The sequence below is a fragment of the Anomaloglossus baeobatrachus genome, chromosome 5 (genome assembly GCF_048569485.1).
Source record: "Anomaloglossus baeobatrachus isolate aAnoBae1 chromosome 5, aAnoBae1.hap1, whole genome shotgun sequence".
NCBI lineage: Eukaryota > Metazoa > Chordata > Amphibia > Anura > Aromobatidae > Anomaloglossus > Anomaloglossus baeobatrachus.
The window spans coordinates 504,638,789-504,663,333 of record NC_134357.1 but is presented as its reverse complement, the minus strand read 5'-3'; the positions used below and the strand labels follow the sequence as shown (position 1 = coordinate 504,663,333).

Below are 24,545 nucleotides of genomic sequence, written 5' to 3'. Positions count from 1 at the left end.
AAGCCTGTGACCGGCAAAATGTCTGCCCCTCCAGCCCGCAAGCACGGACGACCTGGCCGTGGAGACGTGCCCTGGACAGCGGAGAGGCTGGAGGCGGAGGTCCATCCCCGCCTGTTACTGCCCGGGACCGAGTACCCCCTTCTCTGGGTGCTACACCAGCAGAGGTCCCTTAGCCCACTGCGATTTAGCCTCTACTGTGTCTTTGGTACTAGGCTGGATTGGAGATATTCTGTGATAAATCTCTGTGACCATAGTTGGAATGTTTGTTATACCGGGGGCAGGACGGGGCCGGGACTGGATGTAGTGATTATGTGAAGCCGGTAACCGCTCTGGAGATTTCTTACATGGGATCTTTCTGATGTTACTTCGCCATCTTCTCCCCGTTCAGGTCCCTACAATATCGGATCCTCTCAGATCTTCTATAGAAGAGAATTTTCCTGATTGACCCGTCAAGGATGGACAGGGACAAGATGGCGGAGAGGATATTACACCTCACCCTAGAGATCCTCTTCTGGCTTACTGGAGAGGTGAGAGATTCTGATGACGTCACATTACAACATTCTTATCTATGGGAATAACAGATGGACAGAACTGGAGAGGTGAGGACTCTGGAAATGTCTGTAGTGAGATTTATTAATGTGTCTCTCCATATCCAGGATTACACAGTAGTGAAGAAGACCTCTAGTGATCGCTGCCAGGACCCTGTGTCTGAGGGATGGGGAAGACCCCTGAGCCCAATCACGGGGCCTCCACCTCACCCCCTGATACATGAGGACATCAATGACCAGAAGATCCTAGAACTCACCTACAAGATGATTGAGCTGCTGACTGGAGAGGTGACACTGCTGGGAATGCTGGGACATTATACAGTAACGCTATGAAGGGATCGGGGGATGACGGTATCATTGTATGTGTCAGGTTCCTATAAGGTGTCAGGATGTTGCTGTCTATTTCTCCATGGAGGAGTGGGAGTATTTAGAAGGACACAAAGATCTGTACAAGGACGACATGATTGAAGTTCCCCAGCCCCTCACATCACCAGGTAATAGACAGGACTAAATACACACGGCCTATAATTATCTGTATATTTTAAATGAATTAAGTCCCTGTATGTGCTTCCTCCAGTTCTATCCAGTGAGAGGACAACACCAGAGAGATGTCCCCGTCCTCTTCTTCCGCAGGACTGTAAACAAGAAGATCCCGATGTTCCTCAGGATGATCAGGTAGATGGAGAGAAGGTGTCATGAAATCTCCCTATGATGTGTAGATGGCTGTGAAGTTCTTGCGTTCAGTCTTGTTATTTCTACCAGTATTATACACTGAATGGAATTAGACCATTCCCAGATTGCTGTATAAAATGAAATGTTCAGTTTTTTGTGCATGATTTGAGTGTGAATCCACATGGAGTTTGAAAGTCAAGCCGTCTGAATTAGTTTAATAGAGGCTTGGTCATTAGCACTAGAGTAGCCTGGGTCATTTTTAAAAACTGCCAGCATTGTAGGATTTTTAATATGTTGGTGTAGGAGGTGGTCGATTCGCCCCCCCTCCAGTTGTATACAGCAATATTTACTTTAATGTACAGTACTATTGCCATAAACATGTTTAATGTTGAATATACAGTATATTAGTGCAGCTGCTGGCAATGTAGAAGAGTCGGAGCAGCGCAGTAGCAGGCGCCATCTGGCGGCTGATGAGTTATAGTGTTTATATAAATGTAACTGTGCCTTTTAAGTGTATTGCATCACACGGCAGGCGTCCAATAGAAGCGGAGGGGCGGAGAGCAGCCGCATGAAAGTCACGCCCACCTCGTTGCCGGAGCATGCAGGTACGGTGTTGTTCGTCATTCCTGGGGTGTCACACGTAGCGGTGTGTGCTGCCTCAGGAATGATGAACAACCTGCGTCCAGCACCAGCAACGATATTTGGGAAATGGACGACATGTCAGCTATCAATGATTTGGTGAGTATTTTGCATCGTTAGCGGTCGCTCGTACGTGTCACACGCAATGACGTCGCTAACGAGGCCGGATGTGCGTCATGAATTCCGTGACCCCAACGACATCTCGTTAGCGTAGCGATTTCGTCGCGTGTAATGGGGCCTTTAGTGTTTGGCAACAATTTGCATGTGCCCCGCCTGCTCATCAGTGATTTTTATTATATCCTCCTTGGACTCCTTTCATAGACAAGTTGTTTATTGCCAGAGGATTCCATTTCATTGGCTGTTTTTCTTTAAGCACAACATTGTCCAGTTATACTATGGAATGCCCACGTCAAAATCCAATAATGGCAGATTCTACCGTATATATATATATAATAAAGGGACAGATGCATCTCTCATGACAAATGGTTTTATGAGTTAATATAGTGATTAATAATGTATAATTTCTCAGCTTCATGGATCTGGGTAATTTTTACACCTATGTAACTCGACTTTCGATAGGAAGGATGGGGTATATCAGCAGAAGGTTATTTTGACAGGCAGTGTTGAGGAAGGGGAAAATAGAGAGCAAAATTTGTAAAACTGTGCAGTGTCAGTTCTGATTCCCTGTTCCAAGGATCTTATAGTCATTGATTGGTTCCAGGACCACGACAGTGAGATTTTTCTTGCTTCTTCGACCTTTACAGTCACCAGATCTTAGTTGTATAGAGAACATCTGAGACTACAACGAGAATTTATTGTATCAGCATCAACGAATAATCCTGCGGAATAATTTAATCGCCTTGTAGAATCTATGACGAGAAAAATCTCTGAGGTTCTAGAGGCCAAAAAAATTCGAACACAATCCTAGATTGGTGTCTTATAAGGTGGCCATTCAGTGTATGTTTTATACTTGGTGGAGATGACAGGATAAAGCTGATCATAGAAATTAGATGTTGTCTAGATCTTCTCATAATTTTCTAGTTATGGAGACTGCTGGTTACAATTAGGAGCCGACAGGTTGGATTATACAGAAATTATACAGGAGACCGTCAGTTCTGTTACAACCACTGATGTCAGTTGTGGTTGTCATGATAATTTATGATTAGTGATGAGCGATCATTACCATGCTTGGGTGCTTTGTACTCGTAACAAGCAGTTGGATGCTCAGATGGGTGCGACTCAAGTACCCAAATATAATGGAAGTCAATGGGGAACTCAAGCACTTTTCAGGGAAATTATCTGGAAAAATGCTCAAGTCACCCATTGACTTACATTATACTCAGGTATTCGAGTCACGCCCTCCTGAGCATCCGACTGTCTGTTACTAGTGATGGGCGAACTTGCTCAGCTTTGTTCATTACTCAATCAAGCATAAGCGTGCTTGGGTACTCACGGAGCTTGGCCGAGTATCGCGGGTGTTCCGTAGTGTGGCCAAAAAAAAAAAACAACCACAAAAAACCCCTGCCCTCTCTTAGGAAATGTTCTGTTTATATCTGGCTGCATATGGGTGGAGATTCGAACAGGCCAATCATTGACTTTCCATAATGCTTGTTACTGGCCTTGAGTTGTCCAAGAGTCTGACTAGCTTGAATCGAGTAACAAGCATTTTAGTGCTCAACCATCACTACTCGTTATGAGTACCGTATTTATGATCTTTACTCTTCTTGTGACATCTCCATCTCTCTATGACTTTTACATTATTTGTTTCAGGGTGAAGATCTGACCCATATTAATACTACAGAGACATATGTGAGGGGTGATGAGCGGTGTAAAGAGGTGATTCCTACAGATAACCGCACAGGTGAGTAGTGACCACTAAATGCAGAGAAGTTATAGAATACCTTGCTGCTACAATTTTACATTTTCTAGGGTATAATCACACAAACATTTTGATTTGAACTAGCAGAAACATTTGATGTGCAAACCAAAACACTCCTCAATCTAGATATATATAAATATACTAGCTGTAGTACCCGGCGTTGCCCGGGATAGTAACTGTCTCTCTCCCAGTCTCTCTGTCTCTCTCTCTATATGTCTGTCTCTTTCCCTGTCTGTCTCTTTCCCTGTCTCTCTTTCCCTGTCTGTCTCTTTCCCTGTCTGTCTCTTTCCCTGTCTGTCTCTTTCCCTGTCTCTCTTTCCCTGTCTGTCTTTTTCCCTGTCTGTCTCTTTCCCTGTCTGTCTCTTTCCCTGTCTGTCTCTGCCTGTCTGTCTCTTTCTCTGGCTGCATTGTGACACACCAACATTCCATATCTCTGTATCAGTCTGTGTCTGTCTCTCTCTCTCTCTATCTCTGTCAGTCTGTTTCCCCAGCTGTCTCTTCCCAGGTCTGGCTCTTTCCCTGTCTGACTCTTTCCCCATCTGTCTGTCTGCCTCTTTCCCTGTCTGTCTGTACCTGTCTTTTTCCCTTTCTGTCTCTGTCTGTCTGTGCCTTTCCCTTTCTGCCTCTTACTCTGTCTGTGCCTATGTCTGTCTGTCTCAGTGTCTCTCTATCCATCTCCCCACCGATATCTTATTACCGCACACAGAAGCTTCTTATACTATGAATATCCTTTGTTCCTATAGCAACCAATCTCAGCTGCTATTAATAGACTGTAGCTCACAGCTCCATTGACTTTAATGGAGGCAGGTTTTTTGGAGAGTAACTATAAAGCGCGAGGTTAAATTTTCCCATCAAAACATAGTCTATGACGTTCCCTGAGTCACATGGTGCGTCTGTGCAAAATTTCGTGATTGTAAATGCGACAGTGCGGATTCCTTTAGCGGACATACATACACACACACACACACACATACACTCAGCTTTTTATATACATATAACATGTTTACAACAAGCCAAATTTAAATATTGTGGTTTTCTACACAGAAAAAATACAGAGCTGATCTCTACATTTTGGTCTTACAGACATGGGATTACTGCAGCCAGTAATTGGCTGTAACAGAGGTGACCTCTTCAGGCAATGATTGGCTGCAGTGGTCACATGCCTGTCTGGGTAGAAGATTAAGTATTGTGAGGAAACTGGGGCAGCAATGGAAAAGGAGATTTTAGAGATCAGTGAGTTTACTGTTATTATTTTATTGCACGTTGGATGGGTTTGATTCCCTTACCTAGTATACCACTGGTATATTCAATGACGGCTCCTTTTCTTTGATGCGCTCTCTCTCTTTATGCTATTCAGCCATCATCTGAATCTAGCAGCCGTGAATGGAGCGGTTAACCTGTTAAATGCTGCTGTCAATATGTGACAGCGGTATTCATAGCACGCATCCTGAGGGCATGCTGTTCTAATAGTCTATAGATGCCTCCCCCTGCGACCCAATCTGCTGATGCCTTGCCATGATGACCAGGTGTCTGCTGAAGATTCATGTGTCGGTCTTGATATTATTCCTATGAAAGCCAGCCTGTGGCTGACTTTCAGAGGAGACTGTAATTTTTCCTATATACTGCAATACTAACATAGGACTCCTACTCAGTACAAAGAAGACAAAGATATTAACTACTGACTTCTACCAGGTACGGACGGGACACATTTGAGTCTGGGACCGGACCTTGAACACCATAAAAGTCTATGAGGGACCTGAATTTAACTGCTATAAAATGGTAGTAGTGTAAGGGGTGGACGGACCCCTTGCACGGAGGTGCAGTTTCCCCCCCTGAAGATGCCCCACGCTGGGGTAGCTAAAGATGTTAATGTTAATTGTGTTTTACAGTATTAACGGGTTTTCCCCCTAGATGTCAGGGCGGGACGGCTGTCCCCATAGGAACAGTACAGGAGAGAGGAGGAGCCGGACAGTCTAGGGGGAGGGTGAGAGGTTGCTGTAGAAAAAAATCGGAAAAAAAGAGTTTAGTTTCTGCTGGGACGGGGGAGAAGGAGCAACGGGGGCAGAGTGTGGGAGCGACTGTGGCAGATAGCCAGAGAGAGAAAAAGGAAAGTGTCCCGATCGGGAACCAGCAGTGTACAGGTGGGACCCGAAGAGGCCTAGCCGGCGAAGCAGAAGTTTGTGGGTCAAGTCTGCAGTAGCCGGAGTGTGAGCCTAGGTGAAGGAAACGAGAGTAGCCGGGCAAGGCCCCGGAACAGAGAAAACAGGAACAGTTTCCCCGGCAGGAATTGTGATTTGACACTGCAAGATTTGTGTACCGAGACTGTTTGCAAGTTATGTGTAATAAAATGCCTTTTGGTTCAGCTGATGCCTGCCTGCGGAGTTTTCCTGTCCCAATAGTGACGGCTGGGCCGGGGGTTAGCCTCATACATGAAGCGGCCATCACAACGACTCCCGAGGCACCCCCGGCACACCGTTACAAGTGGCGTAGTCGGCAGGATCCGGACTATCTGCGGAGGGTCCCGATCCAAGAATGTGAAGATCAAGTGGTGCCTAAGGCGTTGGACCAGTCGCAAGACGGCGCTAAGATGGCCGCCATCTTCACGAACACAGTGAGCGCGCGGAAAATTGGCACCAAACGAAAAACCCTGAGCTGGCCGGCGAAGAAAAAGAAGTGCAGAGTGCGCCGCCCAAAGAGGGGAGGTACTGGCCCCAAGATGCTGCTGAAGACTAGAGACGTGGGCGGCGTTACAGAAAAAAAGAGGCGTCGCCTATGCTGGGTCGACCTGGTGAGTGAGGCTAGGGGTGGAGTGTATACAAGAGCGGGAAAAGAAGGCCCGCCTCCACCTTCCCCGGTGCCTGTACAGGAGACGCCAAATCAGCAGCTGACACTAAGTAAAATGGAGACGCAGACGAAGAAGCGAGCTGCAGCAGGCGCGCTGGTGACAACCAGCCTGGGAAGAGAACGCCCGAGGCAGAGCGTAGCCGAGGAGGCACTTACCATAAAGTTACCGGCTGTGCCAGGAGGTCCGGAGCGGCCCGCAAAAGTTACGTGGGTCACTTCGTGGGATGCCGTGACCGGTGAAACATCCACGGAAGTCCGAGCCACTTACAAGACTCAACTGCAGCCGGGAAGCGAGACACTGAACACCCCTCCAGAGTCCGGAGGTGGTTACGCCAGCCAAGGTAGGACCTCCAACCCCCACAGAAGTTCCGGCCCCGGGAGAGCAACATGTCCCGGAGCTTGAAGAAGATGAGTGGGGATTTTTCTGGGAGCCGGTAAAGCCGGCGCCCCTAACCCGACGACAGTCCCCGCCGCCTGAGATAGAGCCGGTGCAAGAAAGGCTTCTGGCCGAGACCGTGGCCAGGGAGATGATGGCCGGACCCCTTAGTGAAAAATTTGACCGGCAGTGTAGCATTGGCACCATGGTCAAGTTTAATCAGGCCGAGGGATACGGGTTTATAGAAGACGATGAGACCGGGGATCACTTCTTTTATAATTGGGTCAATCTGGACATTGAGGGGTTACCCCAACGTCTCCATACTCTGTACCCGGGGGAGAAAGTGAAGTTCCGGAGAGAAGTGGGATGCCGGGGCCTATTTGCCGTAGGGGTGACCCAGATGCCCACTGCCTAGGAGGCCGCGCAGTGGCAACAGGAGATCAAGTGGGAGGAATGTCAATACCGGAGACGTACGCAGCAGAGACCGGTGCTGGCTGAAGCTTGTCGGCCAAGAAACACTCTGGCGGTGTCGCCAGAAGTAGTTACAGGACCGGTAGCCGAGCTGGAAAAGGGAACACCGGCGTTATTGGCGATTCGCCAGAGTATGGTGACGCACCCGGTGGTCGTTGTTGGTAGTCCCCAGCCGTCCCGTCCAGCTACCCCGTCACCCCCGCCGGGGGCCGAGGGGCCAAAACCGGAGACAGAGGAATCGGAGTCACAGGCCAATTATAAACCGTTCCGAAGGCTGCGCCGCTTGCCCGGCCAATCCCTCTCCGAATATGTGAGGGCCCAGCGGGCTGAATGGCTGCGCGCCTACCACCCCGCGTGAACCATAGCGATCGGAGGTGATGGACATATATGTGTTGAGAACCGGTATTGTTAAAAAAAAACAAAAAAACACGGTGAAGATTTATAGTTGCAGTAACGTTCAAGCTACTGAGCCCGGAAGGAGCCTGATGCCGGACTGTGCAAAGACTCCCTCCGTGACGGTTACAGAGATCTTATTGTCTGTTGCTTCCTGCCTACAAAGACCGGGAGTGCTGGGAGAGCCTCCGGGCAGAAGACCAGCTAAGACCGGGAGCGCCTGTTGAGGGCCTCCGGGCAAACATGCTACAAAGACCGGAAGCTCCCTTGGAGGGACTCCGGGCGCCGGACTTGTGTGCCCATTGGTTGTGTTTTTATGTGAAGGTTTTAAAGTTTTATAAAGAGATTGCCTTGCTGGTTAGGTTTTGTCTTACAGATACGAGCCTTGCCGGGAGGCTAAGGCAAAAAGAGGGGAGGAATGTAAGGGGTGGACGGACCACTTGCACGGAGGCGCAGTTTCCCCCCCTGAAGATGCCCCACGCTGGGGTAGCTAAAGATGTTAATGTTAATTGTGTTTTACAGTATTAACGGGTTTTCCCCCCTAGATGTCAGGGTGGGACGGCTGTCCCCATAGGAACAGTACAGGAGAGAGGAGGAGCCGGAGAGTCTAGGGGGAGGGTGAGAGGTTGCTGTAGAAAAAAAATCGGAAAAAAAGAGTTTCGTTTCTGCTGGGACGGGGGAGAAGGAGCAACGGGGGCAGAGTGTGGGAGCGACTGTGGCAGATAGCCAGAGAGAGAAAAAGGAAAGTGTCCCGATCGGGAACCAGCAGTGTACAGGTGGGACCTGAAGAGGCCTAGCCGGCGAAGCAGAAGTTTGTGGGTCAAGTCTGCAGTAGCCGGTGTGTGAGCCTAGGTGAAGGAAACGAGAGTAACCGGGCAAGGCCCCGGAACAGAGAAAACAGGAACAGTTTCCCCGGCAGGAATTGTGATTTGACACTGCAAGATTTGTGTACCGAGACTGTTTTGAAGTTATGTGTAATAAAATGCCTTTTGGTTCAGCTGATGCCTGCCTGCGGAGTTTTCCTGAGTCTGTCAGCGTGCTCCTGCCATCCACACTCTGCCCCAGAAAACATTCCCCTGTCCCAATAGTGACGGCTGGGCCGGGGGTTAGCCTGATACATGAAGCGGCCATTACAGCGACTCCCGAGGCACCCCCGGCACACTGTTACAGTAGCAAGGGGTAGGGGGGCTGTAAAAGGAAGCAAAACAGAGTTTAAAACAGGACAATTATACTTACTGAGTTTCCACACGGCTATCGCACTGCTTCTGGGTACGCTCATTAAATCTTATGAATATTCACTGCTTCCCCTGCCCACGCTCTGTGACAGCGTCTGATTGGTTGCAGTCAGACTGCACCCCCAACCTGTGTGCTGACGTATATGATTAGTTGCCCTTAAGGCCGCTTTACACGCTGCGATATCGTTACATATATCGCTAGCGTGCGTTCCCGCCCCCATCGATTGTGCGACACGGACAAATCGCTGCTCGTGGCGCACAACATCACGCGGACCCGTCACACTACTTACCTGCCTAGTGACGTCACTGTAGCAAGAAGAGAATGGCACTTCCTATATATGCGTTTAGGAGATATTGGGGTGCACTTCAGGTTCCAAAGCCAAACAGTGAGAAGTATACAAGGCACTCCCAAGATGATTTGAAGAAATATTTATTCATGTGCGTAACAAAAACGTTTTTGGTCCTATGTGGACCTTCCTCAGTAGCACATATGTGAGGGAAAACGCTGTGTGGGCTGTCAGACGCGGAATCCACCGCTGTATGGGGGCTGCCATGAGTGACGTCACTGTGACCGGCGAACCGCCTCCTTTCTAAGGGGGTGGTTTGTTTGGCGTCACAGCGACGTCACTAAGCGGCCGCCCAATCAAAGCGGAGGGGCGGGAGATGAGCGGGACAAACATCCCGCCCACCTCCTTTCTTCCTCATTGCTGGCGGCACGCAGGTAAGGTGAGGTTCCTCGTTCCTGCCGTGTCACACGTAGCGATGTGTGCTGCCACAGGAACGACGAACTACATCGTTACTGCAGCAGCTACGATAATTGAAATTAGGGGGGGATGTCACCGATTAGCGATTTTGAACGTTTTTGCAGCGATGTCGAGCGTGATAGCACCCGCCCCCATCGTCCGGCCGATATGTGGTGATCGCTGCCGCAGCGAACATTATCGCTACGGTAGCGTCACACGCACATACCTGCTCTGCGACGTCGCTGTGATCAGCGAACCGCCTCCTTTCTAAGGGGGGCGGTTCGTTCAGCGTCACAGCGACGTCACTAAGCGGCCACCCAATCAAAGCGGAGGGGCAGAGATGAGCGCGACGAACATCCCGCCCACCTCCTTCCTTCCTCATTGCTCGCGGGACGCAGGTAAGGAGAGGTTCCTTGTTTCTGCGGTGTCACACATAGCGATGTGTGTTGTCGCAGGAACGAGAAACAACATCGTTACTGCAGCAGCAACGATAATTGAGCTTAGGGGTGCATGTAAACGATTAGCGATTTTGAACATTTTTACAACGAATCAAAATCGCTAATAGGTGTCACACGCAACGACATCGCTAACGCGGCCGGATGTGCGTCACAAAATCCGTGACCCCAACGAGATCGCTTTAGCGATGTCATAGCGTGTAAAGCGGCCTTTACTCTAGATGTCTGGGTCCCAGAAGTGTAGTGTAAAAATAAATAAATAAATAATTGGAAAAAAATGGCATGCGATCCCTTGTATTTTGATACCCAGTGCAGATAAAGCAGACAGCTGGAAGCTTTATCTTGGCTGTGTATCAAAATACGAGATACCGCACGCAGTTATTTTTAAATTATTATTGGTTATTGGGCCCTTGCCAACCTAAATATAGCAGCCAATCCTGGCGCTTACCTGGCTCATCCCGATTGCTCTTGTGCGGTGGCAATCAAGGTAATATAAGGTAAATAACAGCTGTGATTTGGGTTAGTAATTTCTAGGGGTCTATGAGACCTCCCGATTAGTAATCGTTTAAGTAAAGATAAATAAATACAAACAGAGAAAAATCTGTTAATTTAAAAAAATAAATGCCTTCTTTCTCCAATTAATTAACCCCAAAACACCACTACAGGTCTGACGTAATCCACATCACGATGTCCCACGATGATCCTGACTCTGCTACGTCCTGAGATCGCAGTGTGCGGTCACATTGGAAAACGTGATCAATCACTGTGGGCTGAGTGACACACTGATGGAGCTGCAGCTGTGAGAGCTGTGCCTTCAGTGAGTTCACCTAAGAGCACAGCTGGTGGTTCCCACGGTACCCCAGCTGTGACCTCAGGTTAACTCACCTCAGTTGAATTCGACTCAGGTGAACTCATTGAACTCAATGCCAAATTACTTGATTAGGCTATGTGCGCACTTTGACTATTTGATGTTGAGTATTTGGTTGCAAACATTTCTGCAATAAATCTGCATCTCTTAGCAGAAAAACCTACCAAAAATATTTTGCTTTTTTTTTAGTTTTTTTTTTTTTTTAACTAAAGGATTTTTCTCTGTGTTTTGTATTTATTTATTTTTTACTTACCCGATTAGTAATGGGGAGGGGTCTCATAGATCCCATTACTAATCCAGGGCTTTGTTGCAGATGTGAGTTTATATATATATATATATATATATATATATATATTATTGCAGCTGTCATTTAACAGATGCGCCAATTCTAGCTGCTATTAATGGGCTGGGGAGGGCAAAATAACCATGGGCCTCCCCAGCCTGAGAATACCAGCCCCCAGCTGTCTGCTTTATCTTGGCTGGGTATGAAAATTGAGGGGGACCCCATGCCGTTTTTTAAAATTATTTAAATAATTAAAAAAAAGCCGCCTCTGGTCCCTTGTATTTTGATGCACAGCCAAGTTAATGCATACAGCTGAGGGCTGCAACCTCCAGCTCTCTGCTTTATCTGCGCTAGGTATCAAAATGCGGTGGACCGTACATTTTTTTTTTACAATTATTTATTTATTTTTACAGTCCACTTTGAGGACCCAGACAGCTAGTGTGAGGGCAACCGATCACAGACCCTGTCCCTCAACTTTGCTCTCTCCTTCAAGCCACATATTCAAGCCCTTTCCACCTCCTACCAACTCAAATATATTTCCCAGGTCCGCACATTCCTTGACCGAGAAATTGCAAAAACACTAGTGTATGCCCTCTTCATCTCTCGCCTCGATTACTGCAAACTCCTGCTCTCTGGTCTCTTTTCTAACACTCTCACACCCCTACAAGGTATCCTAATCCACCTGTCCCCCCACTATTCCCTACCCTCTCCTCTCTGCCAATCTCTTCACTGGCTTCCCATTGCCTAAAGACTCTGATTCAAAACACTAACCATGACATACAAAGCCATCTGCAACCTGTCACCTCCATACATCTGTGACCTAGTCTCCTTGTACTTACCTGTACACAGCCTCCAGTCTTCAGAAGATCTTCTTCTCTCCTGTCCTTTTATCTCCTCTTTTCACAATTGCATACAAAATTTCTCCTCCCACGCCTCTCCCATAGTCTGCAACAAGAAAAGAATAAGGCTTTTATTTGTGTGGGTGACAGATGAAGAGTAATTATGTTCTCGGTAACTCATGCCCTTATTATTTCCATATCCTGTATGATTTCAGATTTGTTTTACCTTTGTATTACTAAAATAATTAAATTATACAACTTTTCATGTAATACCTTTTTAGTGTAAAGAATGATTTATGATTACAATCCTTTTTTTTAATAAATAGGGATGATCGAATATCCTATTATTCCCTTCGCCGAATATCCGACGAATACCTCGCAGCTATTCGAGTATTCGCGAATATTCGGCCCCCAATTTAAGTCTATGGGAAACCAGAATAATTTCATGTTGGACCCGTCGGTGACCTGTGGTGACTGGGGAAGAGGCTGAAATGCATGGCAAAAGGCAGAAACAGTATGGGCACAGCCTATAGAAAGTGCCTCACTGCATTTCTGCGCCCTCCCGATTCATCCAAGATGACAGGACGCACACTAATGCACCACCCGCATTCACCCTCTTCCTCTAATTTCTGTCGCATGTGCCATGACACATGTGACAGAAAACTACTTCCCGGGTCCAGCTAAGTCAAGCTGTCAGCTCAGCTCCGCTTTCTGTGTTCCATGAGAATGGCCGTGGAGCTGCGCTGGCTGCACGCACTCTGCTGCTGTGACCCGGGAAGGGTAGGTGCAGATTCTTTGCACCCACACTCCTCACTTGGAGGGTCTGCACTCCTAGAAAATGGGGGATACGTTCCCTGCGCGTGCCCCCCATATTCTAGAAGGTCCAGAGTCGTTGTGGGACTTCCAAAATGGATTAGAGGGGATTTTTTTTTCTTTACAATAAATTGGAGAAAGAGGGAATGTTTTGGGGAGTGTTTTACAAATATTTTTTTTTTTTGTCGTCTATTTTTGTTTTCTACTTTTATTACTGACAGTTGGTGATGTCGGGTATCTGATAGATGCCATGACATCACCAACTGCTGGGATTGATGTCAGGTGACATTACATATCTGGTATCAACCCATTTATTACCCCGTTTGCCACCGCATCAGGACACGGGATGAGCTGGGGTGAAGCGCCAGGATTGGCGCATCTAATGGATGCGCCACTTCTGGGGCAGCTGCGGACTGCTATTTTTAGGCTGGGAAGGGCCAATAACTATGGACCTTCCCACCCTGAAAATACCAGACCACTGGTGTTCGCTTTACCTTGGCTGGTGAACCAATTTGGGGGGAACCCCATTTTTTTTTTATTATTTATTTATAAATAATTATAAAAAAGAGCCTGGGGCCCCTCCAAATTGGATCCCCAACCAAGGTAAAGCTGCTAGCTATGGTTTACAGGCTGCAGCCATCTGGTTTACCCTAGCTGGCTATCAAATATGGGGGGGACCCCACGGCGCTTTTTTTTTAATTACTTATTTTTTTGGCAAAATACAAGGCTAGGCACCCTTTAGTGCCACATGAAAGTCACTAAAGAGTGCTAGCTTAGAATATGCAGGGAGGTGTGACATTATATATGTGTTTGACATTGGTCTGCCTGTGGATCTATCCATCTATCCTTTTTTATCTATCTATCCATTATCTATCTGTCTATCCATTATCTATCTATCTGTTCCTCTATCTACCCATTATCTATCTCTCTATCCCTCTATCTATCCATTATCTATCTATCCCTCTATCTATCCATTATCTATCTATCTATCCCTCTATCTATCTATCTCTATCAATCTATCTATCCATAAATCTATCTATCTATCTATCTATCCCTCTGTCTATCCATTATCTGTCTGTCTATATATCTATCTACCTATCCCTCTATCTATCCCTCTGTCTATCCCTCTGTCTATCCCTCTGTCTATCTCTCTATGTATCTATCCGATAGATAGATAGATAGATAGAAAGAAAGAGGAAAAGATAGATAGATAGATGGATAGATAGAGGGATAAATGGATAGATAGATGGATAGATAGAGGGATAGATAGAGGGATAGATAGACAGATAGATAGACAGATAGATGGATGGATAGATAGATGGATAGATAATGGATGGATAGATGGATAGATAGATAATGGATGGATAGATGGATAGATAGATAATGGATGGATAGATAGATAATGGATGGATGGATGGATAGATAGATAATGGATGGATAGATGGATAGATAGATAATGGATGGATAGATGGATGGATAAATAGATAGATAATGGATGGATAGATGGATGGATAGATAATGGATGGATAGATAGATGGATGGATAGATATATAGATAGAGGGATAGATGGATAGATAGATAATGGATAGATAGATAATGGATAGCTAGATAGATAGATGGATAGATAGATAATGGATGGATAGATGGATAGATAGATAATAGATGGATAGATAGATGGATGGATAGATATATAGATAGAGGGATAGATAGATAATGGATAGATAGATGGATAGATAATGGATGGATAGATAGATGGATAGATAGATAGCTAATGGATAGATAGATGGATGGATAGATAGATGATATTACAGCTTTTATTTGTGATGTATGTGTTTCCCCCCCCCAACAGTATGTGTGATGGAGCAGTGATCCTGCGGGAGCCTGGATCTGAGTTCCCGCAGGGTCACTGACATCACTCTGAGTTGTGCTTTAATAATTAAAAAAAAAACGATGTGCGGTTCCCCCCAATTTTGATATAGCCAAGGTAAAGCCATACGGCTGATGGCTGGTATTCTCACGTTATGGGGAGCCCCCCAGCCTAAAAATATCAGCCAGCAACTGCCCAGAATTTCCGCATCCATTAGATGCGACAGTCCCGGGACTCTACCCAGCTCATCCTGAATTGCCCTGGTGCAGTGGCAATCGAGGTAATAAAGAATTAATGGCAGCACATAGCTCCCAGTAAGTCCTAGGTTAATCATGGCAGGCGTCTATGAGACACTCCCAATGATTACCTTGTAAGTGAAAGTAAATAAGACACACACACCCGAAAAACCCTTTATTTGAAATAAAAGACAAAAAAATACCCTCATTCACCCCTTTATTAACCCCCAAATACACCTCCAGGTCCGACGTAATCCACACAAGGGCCGTAAAACATCGCCGCTCCTGTGAGCTCCATGCAGCAACTGAAGTGAGTCGCGCTGTCAGCGGGGACGTCACTCAGGTAATGCCGATGTGTGCGGTGATGATAGGGGTGGCAGTGCCTGCGTGTGTGTGGGAATGATGGGGATGGTAGTGCCTGGGTGTGTGCGGGGATGATGGGGGTGATAGTGCCTGCGTGTGTGCGGTGATAGGGGCGGTAGTGCCTGGGTGTGTGCGGGGATGATGGGGGTGGTAGTGCCTGGGTGTGCGGTGATGATGGGGGCGGTAGTGCCTGGGTGTGTGCGGGGATGATGGGGGCAGTAGCGTCTGGGTGTGTGCGGGGATGATGAAGGCGGTAGTGCTGGGGTGTGTGCGGGGATGTTGGGGGCGGTAGTGCCGGTGTGTGCAGTAATGATGGGGGCAGTAGTGCCGGGGTGTGCATTCATGATAGGTGCGGTAGTGCCTGGGTGTGTGCGGGGATGATGGGGGTGGTACTGCCGGTGTGAGCAGTAATGATGGGGGCTGTAGTGCCTGGGTGTGTGCAGTGATGATGGGGGCGATAGTGCCGGTGTGTGCAGTGATGATAGGTGCGGTAGTGCCTGGGTGTGTGCGGGGATGATGGGGGTGGTAGTGTCGGTGTTTGCGGTGTTGATGGGGGCGGTAGTGCCGATGTGTGTGCAGTGATGACAGGGGTGTGTGTGGTGATGATGCGGGCGGTAGTCCCGGGGTGCGTGCGGTGATGATGGGGGCGGTAGTGCCGGGGTGTGTGCGGTGATGATGGGGGCGGTAGTGCCGGGGTGTGTGCGGTGATGATGGGGGCGATACTGCCGGTGCGTGCGGTGATGATGGGGGCGATAGTACTGGTGTGTGCGGTGATGATGGGATCTCTCTCTCTCGGCATGACAGCACGTTTTTTGCTGGATCCGTCGCATCAGTTTTTACACAATCTGCGATGGATCCGTTGCATCAGGCACAAACCGGATTGTGCCTGATGCCAAAAAGGTGATGTGTGAAAGTAGCCTAACACGCGTGGACTGTCGCATCTAATGGATGCCACATTCTCGGGGCAGCAGCAGGTTGATATTCTCGGCTGCAAGATGGGGGGCCGTAACCATGGCCCTCGCCCTCCCCAGCCTGAGAATACCGGCCCGCTGCTTTGCGCTTACCTCGGCTGGGTATCATTTGGGGGGGAAACGCACGTCGTTGTTTTACATTATTTATTTATTTATTTTACTACACGATATAAACCCGCCCACCGGCGGCTGTGATTGGTTACAGTAAGACAGCTGTCGCTCAGCGTGGGGGCGTGTCTGACTGCAACCAATCATAGGGTCCGGTGGGCGGGGGAAGCAGGGAATACGAGACTGAATAATGTGAGGCCGGCATTTTCAAAAGCTGGAGAACCCACCACAGTGTGACAGCTGTGCAGCGCCACGCCCGTGATCGGTAAGTAAGAAAGAGAGAGGGAGAGACCGACTGACCATAATGGCTGCTGGCTTATATAGCCCCTATGACGCTGTGCGGCCAAGCCAATCACAGTAACACCACAACAAAGATGGCTGTGGCGTTACTGTGAGGGCAAGCAACATTAGATGTGTTTATTGGTTGGAAAAAGGCGCCAGGAAGGCAGAAATGAAAATGAAAGTATCGGAGCGAATTCCATATTAGCCGTCGGATACCGAATACCCCATTATCCGTCGGATACCGAATAGTGGCGAATACATTCGCTCATCCCTATTAATAAACCCCATAGTCATACCATTTTACCTTATTAAAATTTCTTTACCAAAATTTTGTGAAGAATATGTATTGATTAAATATGATTATGTAATCAGGGTCAAAAACATATTTCCTGCTTAATCCCTTAAAAAACTAGGATGTACCTGTACATCCAAGGTCGTGTCCCTCCGTTAGATGCAGGCTTACACAGTGAGTATGCATGTTTCCTCGCAATTTTGGCTGATCTGATCAGCCAATATGTGCAGCTAACAGACGTGGATAGATCAGAGATCTACCCACTACTGTTAACCAATTAAATCCCGCTGTCAATCTCTGACAGTGCAATTTAACGTGTGCTGGCTGGGAGTGTGCCATTCCCCATTCCCATCAGTGGCCCCGTGACATGATCACAGAGCACCAATGGGTTTTCATGACAGCTGGAGGTCATCTGATGACCCCTGTCACGGTCATGATGAACTTCCTGTGAACACCGGCTGAGCAGCAGCATTGACAGGAGATCAGCATTTCTGCTGTTCAGAGCAGTGCTGAAGTATTCATCCGATCTGCAGAAGTGATCATAGTCTATGACCTTCAAGTAACCAAAGGAGACTAGTAAAAACAAGAAAAAGAATAACAACCTACCCCCCCCAAAAAAAAACCTACAAATGTTCAAATCACTCTCCTTTTGCCCCATTACAAATAGAACAATTAAATCAAATAAAAAATACACATATTTGGTATTGCCGCTTTCAAAAATGTTCGATCTATCAAAATATAAAATCAATTCATCTGATCGGTACAGGGCGCAACGAGAAAAAAAATCAAATGCCACAATTATGTTTTTTTGGCCGCCGCGACATTGCACTAAAAGACGATCAAAACATTATATCTAGCCAAAAATGGTATAATTGAAAACATCAGCTAAGGGAGCAAAATATAAGACCTCATACAGCCCTAGATCCCGAAAAATGAGAAGGCTACAGGTCTCAGAAAATGGCGACAAAAGCACAATTCTTTTTTTAAACAAATTTTTGAATTTTTTTTCACCACTTAAAGTAAAACTATACATGTTTGGTATCTACTGTATGTACTTGTACTAACCTGAGAATCATAATACCTGGTCAGTTTTACCATATAGTGAACATTGTAAATAAACCATTCTGGAATTGCACTTTTTTTGGCAATTTGACCGAACTTGGATTTTTTTTTTCTGTTTTCCACTACACTATGTGCTAAAATTAATTATGTAATTCAAAAGTACAACTCGTCCCGCAAAAAACAAGCCCTCATATGACAAGATTGACGGAAAAATAAAAAAGGTATGGTTCTTGGAAAAAGGGGAGGAAAAAATGAAAACAAAAAATGGAAAATTGCCCGGAGTGAAGGGGTTAATCTAATAAGTTTAATATTTCACACAAAAGCATAATTTCTCTAGCATGAGGCCTCATTCAGACAGACATACAATCCACATACCTCAGTATTGTATTTTGTTACATTTTTATTTTTATAGCCGCTGCTCATACGTTTCGGTCACACATACATTTTCAGATGGATTTTTTTCAAACCAAACATTCCACAAAAAAAGGTATGCACACATATATACATTAACTCAAAATAATGCATTTTAATTATTAATGTGTATCATAAAAGTATTAACTTTAATAGACGTATTTCTTTGAATATTTCCCGAATACAAATAACATAAGACTTTGCCTTGTACAAGTCTTAAGGGTGCTTTACACGCTGCAACATCGCTAGCGATAGCTAGCGATGTCGTGCGCGATAGCACCCACCCCCGTCGTTCGTGCGACATTTGGTGATCGCTGCCGTAGCGAACATTATCGCTACGGCAGCGTCACACGCACATACCTTTTCAGCGACATCGCTGTGACCGCCGAACAATCCCTCCTTCAAGGGGGAGGTGCGTTCAGCGTCATAGCGACTTCACTGCGGCGTCACTAAGCAGCCGCCCAATAGCAGAGGAGGGGCGGAGATGAGCGGCCTAAACATGCCGCCCACCTCCTTCATTCCTCATTGCCGGTGGACGCAGGTAAGGAGATGTTCGTCTTTCCTGTGGTGTCACACATAACGATGTGTGATGCCGCAGGAACGTCGAACAACATTGTACCTGCAGCAGCAACAATATTATCAAAAGGAGCAAGGTGACAACGATCAACGATTTTTGACGCTTTTGCGGTCGTTGATCGTCGCTACTTGGTGTCACACGCTGCGATGTTGCTAACGGCGCGGATGTGCATCACTAACGACGTGACCCCGACGATATATTGTTAGCGATGTCGCAGCATGTAAAGCACCCTTTAGACACAAGGATACATGAGGGAAATATAGGTCGGGCACAATTATTAAAAGTTGCAGGTGTTACAATCATACCTTGGCATTAGAAACTAGAACCAATAGTTGTAGTTTTTACATTCAGCCTAGCTTCAAATTACTTTATTTTGTGGATTATAAAAGGCACTTTTTCCCAAAAAATTTGAGAGGAAAGGTGGGGTCTTTTAGTCTGCATATGCATGGTTCGCTGGTGGGGGGTAGCGGTGATGCAGGTCACAAGAGGCAGGCGCAGGGTTACCGCTGCAGAAAGCCGGCAGCTGGGGCGAACACTTGTGCCCACTATTAAAGAGACTTAATATTCATTGCTCCCCACACCTATAATCTCGTCCACCTCTCGGCACTGAAGTGGGATTATGGGCATGGGGAGCAGTGAATATTAATTTTCTTTAATAGTGGAGACACTGATCACCCCAGCCACCAGCTTACTGAAGTAGTGGGGTAATCACGTGTGTCCGCTATTAAAAAAAAGTAATATTCACTGCTCCCCACTCCCATAATCTCGGGCATGGAGAGCAGTGTATATTAATTTTGGAGTAGCCGGTAGCTGATGTCCGCGTGTAACTGCATTGATGTCATGCTCTGCCCTGCTTACATGCCAAAGTTAGTTGCTGGAATAAGAAGAGGATGCCGCGACTGTGGGAGCGAATGGAAGAAGGATAGAATTGTTTTTTCATGTGTGCAGCATAACGAGAGGCATTATGGTGGACATATATACCAGGATGGGGGACATGTATACCAGGATGGGGATATATATACCAAGATGGGCCCATGATGAGGGACATATGTACAAGGATAGGCAACATATATACCAGGATGGGCCCAGAATAGGGATCATATATATCAGGATGGGGGACACATATGCCAGGATGGGCCCATGATGGGGATCATTTGTACCAGGATTAGGGACATATATAACAGGATGGGTCCAGGATAGGCATCATATATACCTGGAAGGGGCTCAGGATGAGGGAAGTAAGAACATATTTTGGGGATATTATCCCCATAACAGTGTTAACAGCAGATCCCCCCCCCCATAACAATGCGTCATAACCACATTTTTTGCTTCCAATCTTTTTTCCCTTACTTTCCATCTCTAAAACCTAGATGTGTCTTATGGTCCGATGCATCTTATAGCTTAAAAAATACGGTACACCACTGAGAATATATAGTATTAACTCCTTATGTATATGAGTGTGTGTGTGTGATAGATATATATATATATATATATATATATATATATATATATATATATATACGCACACACACACACACACACACACACACACACACACACACACACGGTACACAGGACAGTGTTGACACTTAAATGATTAAGACACAGGTTATACTGGATGTTTTCTAATAAGAAATATACTGTATATAAATCCGCACAGCTTGTCTTGCTGTATAACATGATGCCTGCAGACTGTACAGCAGTTTCATGGTGATAGGTTCTCTTTAGGGTATGTGTGAACACTGCGTTCTGGCTTGACAACAAAACTGCACCCTGTGGCAAACTTTTGATTAATGTAAACGCTGCGTTTGACAAAAAAAGCGGTAAAAACGCATGTCTTTTAACCGCGTTTTTTTTGCGTTTTGGCCTCGTATTGGACAGTGCGTTTTAAGATTGAGATGTCAATGGGTAAAAAATGTTAAAGCGCAATGAAGAATGAACATGCTGCTTTTATTTGGTCTAAGATTTTGACAAATATTTGTCAAACCAAATGCTGACAAACTGCAATGTTCTGATTTCTCATAGACTTTGCTGGGGCAGCAAAAGCATGCAGTTTGTCACTGACACAGTGCAGTTTAAAACGCGACTAAAACGCAAGAAAAAAACGCAACGTGTGCACATAGGCTTAGGTATTTTTGCTGAAACTGTCTTAGTTAATATTTGAATTTTACTACAATTTGTATTGAAATGCTAAAAAATATATGATAATATAGTATAAGTAATATCATTATTTCAAGCAACTGTTATTGAAAAAGTAATTAATTCAGTTTTATTCTTGGCAGATGGTCAAGAAGTGTCATCAGATGCATATGAAGAGGATGCCATTATCTCAGACACACTGGCAGTCCTTCACAGCAAAAATCTACCTTCAGGATTTGTTGAAACAAGTCAATCTTCTGATTCATTTCAGACTATTAAGTCAAAGAAAAATAGCAGAAGTGAGGTTAAACATAAAAAAGCTTACCCAAGAAAGAAGTTATATTCATGTACAGAATGTCGAAAATCTTTTAATCAGAAATCACACTTTGTTAGACATCAGAGAATTCACACAGGGGAGAAACCATTTTCATGTTCAGAATGTGGGAAATGCTATAGTAATAAATCCGAACTTGTTAGACATCAGAGAAGTCACACAGGGGAAAAGCCATATTCATGTTTAGAATGTGGGAAATGTTTTATAGATAAAGCACATCTTGCAAGGCATCAAAAAACCCACACAGGTGAGAAGCCATTTTCATGTTTAGAATGTGGGAAATGTTTTACTCAAAAATCAAATCTTGATACTCATCTAAAAATTCACACACTGAAGAAGTTATTTTCATGTTCAGAATGTGGGAAATGTTTTAGTAACATATGTGATCTTGCTCACCATCAGAGAACTCACACAGGGGAGAAGTTATTTTCATGCTCAGAATGTGGGAAATGTTTTACAACAAAATCAAATCTTGTTTCACATCTGACAATTCACACAGGGGAGAAGCCATATTCATGTTCAGAATGTGAGAAATGTTTTAATCAGAAATCACAGCTTGTTACACATCAGAGAATTCACACAGGAGTGAAACCATTTTCATGTTCAGAATGTGAGAAATGTTTTCTTCGGAAATCGCACCTTGTTTCACATCAGAAAATTCACACAGGGAAAAAGGCATTTTCTTACTCCAAATGAAGGATTTCTTTAACCTCTTACCAACATAGCGATTTTTCATATTTGCCTATTCATTTTTTTTTCTCTCTTTCTTCCAAGACCCATAACTTTTTTAATTTACTGATCACCATAGCTGTGTGAGGGCTTGTTCTTTGTTCCCTGAGCCAATGTTTTTACTGATACCATTTTGGGGTAGACATGGTGTTTTGAATGCCTTTTATTACATTTATTTTAACTGTCGTGTTGTCTGAAAACCGCAATTCAAACATTTTGCTTTTTTTTTTTCTACTGATAAAACTTAATGATAAGGTTAATTCATTTTATACTCTGTTAGATCAGACTTTTATGAATGTAGCAATACCACATGTGTATTTTTTTAATGAGGAAAAAAGGGTTTGATTTGATGATTTGGACGTTTTATTTATATATATATATATATATATATATATATATATATATATATATATATATATATATATATATACATATATATACATTATGTATATATATATATATATATATATATATATATATATATATATATATATATATATATACAGTTAGGTCCAGAAATATTTGGACAGTGACACAAGTTTTGTTATTTTAGCTGTTTACAAAAACATGTTCAGAAATACAATTATATATATAATATGGGCTGAAAGTGCACACTCCCAGCTGCAATATGAGAGTTTTCACATCCAAATCGGAGAAAGGGTTTAGGAATCATAGCTCTGTAATGCATAGCCTCCTCTTTTTCAAGGGACCAAAAGTAATTGGACAAGGGACTCTAAGGGCTGCAATTAACTCTGAAGGCGTCTCCCTCATTAACCTGTAATCAATGAAGTAGTTAAAAGTTCTGGGGTTGATTACAGGTGTGTGGATTTGCATTTGGAAGATGTTGCTGTGACCAGACAACATGTGGTCTAAGGAACTCTCAATTGAGGTGAAGCAGAACATTCTGAGACTGAAAAAAAAGAAAAAATCCATCAGAGAGATAGCAGACATGCTTGGAGTAGCAAAATCAACAGTCGGGTACATTCTGAGAAAAAAGGAATTGACTGGTGAGCTTGGGAACTCAAAAAGGCCTGGGCGTCCACGGATGACAACAGTGGTGGATGATCGCCGCATACCTTCTTTGGTGAAGAAGAACCCGTTCACAACATCAACTGAAGTCCAGAACACTCTCAGTGAAGTAGGTGTATCTGTCTCTAAGTCAACAGTAAAGAGAAGAGTCCATGAAAGTAAATACAAAGGGTTCACATCTAGATGCAAACCATTCATCAATTCCAAAAATAGACAGGCCAGAGTTAAATTTGCTGAAAAACACCTCATGAAGCCAGCTCAGTTCTGGAAAAGTATTCTATGGACAGATGAGACCAAGATCAACCTGTACCAGAATGATGGGAAGAAAAACGTTTGGAGAAGAAAGGGAACGGCACATGATCCAAGGCACACCACATCCTCTGTAAAACATGGTGGAGGCAACGTGATGGCATGGGCATGCATGGCTTTCAATGGCACTGGGTCACTTGTGTTTATTGATGACATAACAGCAGACAAGAGTAGCCGGATGAATTCTGAAGTGTACCGGGATATACTTTCAGCCCAGATTCAGCCAAATGCCGCAAAGTTGATCGGACGGCGCTTCATAGTACAGATGGACAATGACCCCAAGCATACAGCCAAAGCTACCCAGGAGTTCATGAGTGCAAAAAAGTGGAACATTCTGCAATGGCCAAGTCAATCACCAGATCTTAACCCAATTGAGCATGCATTTCACTTGCTCAAATCCAGACTTAAAGGGAACCTGTCAGCAGAAATTTCCCCTAAAACCTAACAGATTCCCCCTCTGCAGCTCCTGGGCTGCATTCTAGAAAGGTCCCTGTTATTATTGTGCCCCCTTTCTGACCAAAAAAAAGAGTTTATAAAGAGGTACCTTTTTGGCTTCGGATTCTATAAATGTGACACGGGGGCGGGCTGCCTGATGGCCGTTATTCTGCCCCGTGGTCCTGTATGCCGCCCCATCGCTGATTTCCATACTTTTGGACGCCGCCCACTGCTCCAGCCATCCCCGCGCATGCCCAGTGCCAGTCTTACAGGACTGAGCACTGTGACTGCTGGTGACGTGTGCGCAGGCAAGTGATTATGGGCGTGACTGTGACTGTTATCT

At 45.2% G+C, this 24,545-nt stretch overlaps 1 protein-coding gene across 1 annotated transcript; it reads left to right on the top strand.

Annotated features, from left to right (window-relative positions):
* Positions 1 to 614: 614 nt before the first annotated feature.
* On the top strand, positions 615 to 22,619 carry LOC142312843 (uncharacterized). Its single transcript, XM_075351830.1, has 5 exons — positions 615 to 836; positions 919 to 1,042; positions 1,126 to 1,223; positions 3,630 to 3,720; positions 21,510 to 22,619. The coding sequence occupies exons 1-5, from the start codon at positions 615 to 617 to the stop codon at positions 22,394 to 22,396; spliced, it is 1,422 nt and encodes a 473-aa protein (XP_075207945.1). The 3' UTR covers positions 22,397 to 22,619.
* The last annotated feature ends 1,926 nt before the right edge of the window (positions 22,620 to 24,545 follow it).

Excerpts from the sequence above, each read along its gene's own strand:
- LOC142312843 (XM_075351830.1), top strand. The coding sequence starts at position 615 with ATGTCTGTAGTGAGATTTATTAATGTGTCTCTCCATATCCAGGATTAC. Across the intron at positions 1,043-1,125 it reads CCAGCCCCTCACATCACCAG|TTCTATCCAGTGAGAGGACA; the intron begins GTAATAGACAGG and ends TGCTTCCTCCAG. Across the intron at positions 1,224-3,629 it reads ATGTTCCTCAGGATGATCAG|GGTGAAGATCTGACCCATAT; the intron begins GTAGATGGAGAG and ends TATTTGTTTCAG.